The 6,400-nt window shown below is 39.8% G+C and overlaps 1 protein-coding gene across 1 annotated transcript in view; it reads right to left on the bottom strand.

The window, feature by feature from the left end:
• LOC102209986 (collagen alpha-1(XXI) chain-like) overlaps positions 1-6,400 on the bottom strand; it is a 71,122-nt gene that overhangs the window by 56,431 nt on the left and 8,291 nt on the right. The window contains exons 10-18 of the mRNA XM_013914375.1: positions 5,349-5,522; positions 3,344-3,421; positions 3,193-3,204; positions 2,998-3,069; positions 1,921-1,974; positions 1,787-1,840; positions 1,041-1,094; positions 904-957; positions 203-256 (exon numbers count right to left, since the gene is read on the bottom strand). Of these exons, the coding sequence (XP_013769829.1) occupies positions 203-256; positions 904-957; positions 1,041-1,094; positions 1,787-1,840; positions 1,921-1,974; positions 2,998-3,069; positions 3,193-3,204; positions 3,344-3,421; positions 5,349-5,522 (606 nt within the window). The remainder of the gene's footprint in view (positions 1-202; positions 257-903; positions 958-1,040; positions 1,095-1,786; positions 1,841-1,920; positions 1,975-2,997; positions 3,070-3,192; positions 3,205-3,343; positions 3,422-5,348; positions 5,523-6,400) is intronic.

The raw sequence follows: 6,400 nt of genomic DNA, 5'->3' as shown, positions 1-6,400 counted from the left end.
TCATATAAACACATTCAAGATATTTTTGATTTGTTACATTTTGAAATACTTTTGCTTGCCGTGTTTAAACTGCTTTTAACTTATCATAGCTTTCTTATCGAGTGTTTTGGAATAATCTGATGATCTCGTGACATCAGACAGAGCCCTACATTTGAAAGGTTTAGCATCCTATGAGCATCAGCTAACTCCCTCTAGAGCTTACCATCGGCCCAGCTTCTCCTGGAGGTCCTGGCTCTCCTCTCTCACCAGGGAGACCCTGCACATGAAGAATGTTGCTAACATTCAAATGTGATCACTTATAATAATAACTTCACCATCTTTTAATTTTAATTCTGTTGGTTGACATAGAAAATGTTTCTCTAGAGTTTCAAACTCACATTAACAGCAAAGTTTTGTTATTGTGCAGGAAAATTTGTTAGAAACAAATTAAATTCAACAGGATGATCATGGTGAGTGTTTTAAACGTCCGTGCTAAATGTGGCAGCATTTAAAGACTCGTGTCTTGAACCTGAACTTTTTCGAACATTTATTTCTTACATTTTAGGAGATTTAAGAGTGAATTTAAGAATCATGCAGAAAGATTTTGTTTTTATTTGCTACAGCAGCATGTACAATGTTATAAGATTAGCTGTGGGGAAAAGAAGGAAAACAAATGCTTCTAATTTCAAACGTCATTTTTTTAACAATTCATGTTGTTTTTAACAATTTGTTATACAAATCATTAAGTTGTCTAAAATATTGTAAAGCATCAGTGGCTTCTTGTGCCTTGCAGTACAGCGACACAAAGCAGCACTAAAACAGAAGAAGTGGCCAAGACACAATGAACGAGAGAGAGCTGCAGAAATATATCTATAATATATATCATTCAAAACGTCCGTGGGACTGTTGCTCTCCCAGTCTTACCTTAGGTCCTGGGAGACCTGGTTCTCCTGTTAAGCCTGGCTCGCCTCTGTCTCCCTGCAACACATTGAAGAACTGTCTATAAAACAACCAGTGTGAATAAGAACACACACGAATGCTCCTGGTTTTCTAACACTTACCTTTGCACCTTTAGGACCAGGTGCTCCCCTTGCTCCTGTCGGACCTGCTTCACCCTGCAGAGGGAAGACAGGTCAGAAAAGTGTTCACCGAAATAAACAGCATAAAGTATTTTGATCTGCCTGTTTTCTATAATACATTTAAAACTTAATACATTTGCAGGATATTCAAAGACATAACTTGTTAGGCTTATAGTTTGATCACATCTGAACAAACATGTGTGATGTCACTATTTCAGACGTCCTTTATGAACAAAGGCATGCAGAAAGACTTTCCTCCAGATCATCCATGACAGTCACCACATGTTAATTTTTGAAATTGTGGCTGTTGTGTGTACATTCTTGGGTACACAATAATTATCGCTCTGCATTGAACTCCTCATCACGCAAATACTAATTTGCTGGTGAAACACAGACTTAAAAAGCGAGTTAAAGCCAACAGCGAATCGATGAGTCTCCAGAAACGTTTCTGTCTTATAGCCACCAATGCTTTATGTAAAGTGCAGTTTTCTTCCTTGTGTCAGACATAATAATAATAATAATAATAATGTTGTATTATTATTATTGTTATTATTATTAATCAAAGGGAAAGACAACCAAATTGATATATAATGTGCTATAAAGCATGCGGGTGGGTGAATAACACAGGGAGGAGTAACTCTTTGAGGACATGCAGCTCTGTACAACACACAGAAACAGAGAAGTGCAATGCGTCTATTCAAAGGTATTATCGTGGTGTTTCCTTATACCTTCATCCCTGGAAACCCCTGGGGGCCAGGATCACCAGGTTTTCCTTCTTTACCCTGAGAACAATTGCATCATGTTCAAACATGCATCCAAAGATAAAACAGAATGAAAAACGTCCAAAGATATCCGTACTTACAGGCTTGCCTTCAGGCCCTCGTGGCCCATGTGTCCCTTTCTCACCTGGTGAACCCTGTAATATAAAAATATTCCAATCAGAAACTTTCTTCTTACATTAAGACACAACAGCAGCTATGCCATTGGCTCTATGAATACCAAGGCTGTGGCTGCCCATCGCTTCAACCGTCCCAGAATATGACAATGAACTGCCTTCAAATTTGGAACAACTGATCCCATAACATTTAATGGAAAGTACTTTCAGACGCTCCACCACAGTGATGGAATCACAGGTATGATTTTACACCGAGTGGTTTCCTGATGTGACCGTCCCATCTGGGTTTTGGACTGGCACTGGGAGTTCACTGGCTCGTGACCCCCTGAAACGGTGCGACTTGAACCAGGGATCTTTTGGCTGCAAATATCTTTCATGAATTCTAGGAAGAATTCATTTTTCAAATCCTTGTAAATCAGAAACCTTAATATTCCTAACGTGACTGTACATGGCTTTGGCTGCAGACACGATGGAGACTTTTCAGGAAACATAACAAGTTTGCAAGAGATGCGATTTAGGCGTGCACTGCTTCTACATCGTGGACACTTTCCTTACCAAACAAATACTATTGTGACTCATTAACTGGGCTTCATCACAACCACACATCATTAGAGGTAATTAGTAGAGGAGTCAAGTCTTGATATGTATGTTTTTTGAATGAGGCTCCAAATCCACATCAAATAAACTAGCAGTTTCCTAGTTTCCAATTGCCCTGTTGTGGTCTCTTCTCCCCTCTCTATGTAGCATATACCATTTTAGATGGGTGTGTAATGACCTCCAATATAATGATACAGTAAAGAACTGATTATTATTGCATCCAAAAAAGCAACAAAGAATGTTGTGTAAACTAGCAGCACTGTCTATATGTGAACATCAAAATCAAAGAATAACCAAGCTGTTAAATGAGAATGATGATGGATCACACTCATCAGCACACTCTTTGTTGAGCAGCAGGGATCTTGCAGACATCAGAGCCTGGTGTTAAAACCATAGGAAAGGAAACAGACATGTAATCTATCAAATGTAGGTCTTTATGTGTGTTACCGTGGGTCCTGGTGGGCCGACTACACAATCGCAGTCTTCTTCTTCCACTGTGGCACTTCTATTCAGAGGGCACTGAAGATACACATACACAATTAAATTAACAGAGTGGGTCACAAACGGATTACCCTGACAACACCTCAGTGGTGAAACTTTTATTAGCGACCTCAGATTAAATATGTGTGAATTCACCCTTACCCTTTCATCATCCTGCGTATCAGGAGAGACAAGACAAGAGAAAACATAATGGTTATCGTCATCGCAGGCTCATACACGCAGCCATACACAGCCTTTCAAGTACAAAGCCTTTGAAGTGGAAAGGAAGAGAGAGTGAGAGCAGAGATCTTACGACGGAGTAGATTTCACAAGCTGTTTCTCTCTCGCTCTGATGGGGATCACAGTAGAGACGCAGCTTCTGAATCTCCACCTGAGTCGAAACAACATGGACGATCTGATTATTTCAAACATGCTTTTTGTAAAAACAGAAACTAGTGTCATCTTTGATGCGTGACACGATGCTTTGAAGGCTGAACGGTGATGATTTTGCAACATGTAAATGTTACAAATGTTGCAAACTGCGCTTCATATGATAATAGTAATGATATCTACATCCATACATGCTATAGCCGTGTGTTAAAAACAAAACAAATGTTGCATGGTACCCTAATGATTGTAACACCTTGCAAACTATAATAATAATTGTAGGATCATTTATGCAGAATATCATTCTCTGGACAGTCAAGCATATTAAACAAAATATATCCAACCTACTGGCAACATTTTAAAGGGGTCCAATTATGCTTTCCATATTTCTTTTTGTATATAAAGCGTTGAAGCAGTGAGTGCTCATATCAGTCATGGCAAAATGAGTGAAAGCGTGGATTGTCTTCCGCAGGTTGGGGATGTGTTGCTGCTCTGATTGGATGAGCACCAGTATTTTGGGCTCTTGCTCAGGTAAAATAGTGCTCTGCCAGCTAACAGTCCTCCCCTCATGTAGACTCAAAGGTCTGGTTGTCATATACAGTTGTGGTCAGAGGTTTACATACACTCATCATGGGCATGGCTGTCCTGTTTTGGGCTTTCTTTGAAGTGTTCTTTTTCCAGGGTGGAATGATTATACAGCATACATCCTAAGTTACTTAAATAAAAAGCATTGGTTGTGCAATTTTAATTTATTTACATACAGGCTCAAATATATACATACATCTCCTTGAAAATATTTTAGGAAGTGGTTTTGAAGGTTCTGCAATACATTTTAACTTGACAAGGCCTATTAACTTCCCACTGATGATCATGATTAACTATGACTGGTAGTTTGTCTGTGCCAGGATAAAACAGAATTCGTTTGGCTCGTTTGAATGACCAATACTTAAAAATTGATCATGTGCAAGAAGTCACAGAAAGTCTGAAAAGGAAATCTGTAGCTTTATACACTATAGACTGGGAGGGACTCTTGGAGCCATTTCTACGGCAGATTTCCTTTTTTTGGAAGGATACCCAGATGTCACCCTAAAATAATAGGAAATTGCTTAGAAAATCCAGGAACCACCCAGGCTTAGGGTTGCCATGAACTGGAAACTGCTGCAGCATCAGTGTCACTGTTCACAGTGGGCGTCCACATAGACAAGCCAAATGATTTCTGGGAAAGTTTTATGGTCAGACAAGACAAAGATTGAGCTATTTGACAAGAGATATGTCTGGAGAAATAAAGGGGAGCCTTCCCAAGAACATTGCACCAGCTATGATGCTCTGGAGCTGTTTAGCTCCCAGTGCTACAGTACACTGCACAAAGTGGACGGAACAATGAAAACAAGAAGCTACCTCAAAATTCACCAAATTCACCACAGATGGTTAAACCCAGGACACGAGTGGATGTTCCACCAGGACAGTGATCCCAGAAACACATCAGAACTGGTTTGGGAATGTAAACCATTAAGCTTCTGGAATAGCTTTTCCAAAGCATGGTTGCTCAGGAACATCTCACTATCCTTCTAAAAGAGCTGGAGGAGGTAACCTGGGATGGGGACATCTAAATATTCTGCTTAGGCTCCTGCCTCTGCAACTCAGGTAAGTGACAGGAAATTTGGATGGAGTTAGAAATTATCATGGCTAATTTCTTACCAGAAGCATTTCCTATACTATATTTGGTCAGGTGTGGTGTAGCTCCCAGAATGAATGTACTGGACTCAAATAACGTATTGCTTTAACAAAAAGGATCATCAGAAAGTAAGCTAAACATGCCAATGATCTAAACTCTTTCTGCATATAAAAACACTCCAATCTCCTCAAATCAAATCAAGTAAAAGATCAGCGTCAGGGCTCAAAGCTCCAGTGTAATTACATGTGTTACTCACAGGTACAGTGATGTCTGTTCCTCGCCTCTTAGACACCTGCGTTTCCCCATTGATGTAAATTGGCTCCACCGGTTTCAGCATTAGTTCCTGGATGCGCTGGTCGTCAAGGAAACCGGTGACCTGGCGATGCCTCACTAGTACTTTAATCTGATGCCATTTTCCATCATAAAGAGTCTGAGAGAGATGATATAAATTTCATGAAAAAATGCCTTTTGTCAGAACAAAAAGATGCTTTAATTAAGAGTTTAAAGCACGTTTTTGGTCAAGCTTTCATTCATGAGTAAAACTGGATGTGAAAACAATTATTAACCTTACAGTTCTTCTTTCAGTCAGTCTTCTGTTTCTGTTGCCAGCCTTAACTGTGTTCATGCATTTCATTAAATATAATTTTGTGGGCAAGACCAAAAACGTGTGTTCCCTAAATGCTCTGCAAATAGTTCTGACACACCAGGTACTAAGACCGAGGACTTTTCAGGCCATAGGCAGAGAGAGAGACAGAGCAGCGATTGTTCCATTGGGGCTGAGAGTCACTTTTGAAAGGACAAATCACAAGCTCCTAGCTCGTGCCACATCAAACCAAATCAAACATATGCAAACACAAATTCAATATAATTACAACCCTGTTCAGGCCTACACATTGAACATTGCGTCTAAGGACGGAGGGTGGTGGGTGCTTCTTAGACTGAACCTGGCGATTATTACCCAGAACTGCCTCGGAAATAGAGACATGAGTTCCAAGTTCTACACATCCAATAAATGGTTTCCACCAGGAAAATACGATGGTTTAGAGTAGGAAACAATTTCTTTGGGCTTCTCCTGGCATCACATTGCATCTTCTCTGGTTCCACTGAAGTAAATGTGGAGTGATGTTTAAATAGCTGCCAAGACTCATTCACTAATATGAAGAGAAAGCTGAGGTAGGTGGAGATGCTCTAATAGCACAATGAGTCCTTTCAAGGCAGTACAGCAAACTACACTTCTTACATCCTGCTCAGATGTTTATGTTTCTCACATTCAGATTAATCATTTTATGACACTTACTCATATGTATA

The sequence above is a fragment of the Pundamilia nyererei genome, unplaced genomic scaffold, assembly GCF_000239375.1.
Source record: "Pundamilia nyererei isolate P.nyererei 1_Seehausen unplaced genomic scaffold, PunNye1.0 scaffold00191, whole genome shotgun sequence".
Classification (NCBI taxonomy): domain Eukaryota; kingdom Metazoa; phylum Chordata; class Actinopteri; order Cichliformes; family Cichlidae; genus Pundamilia; species Pundamilia nyererei.
This window is presented reverse-complemented; position numbering and strand designations above follow the sequence as displayed.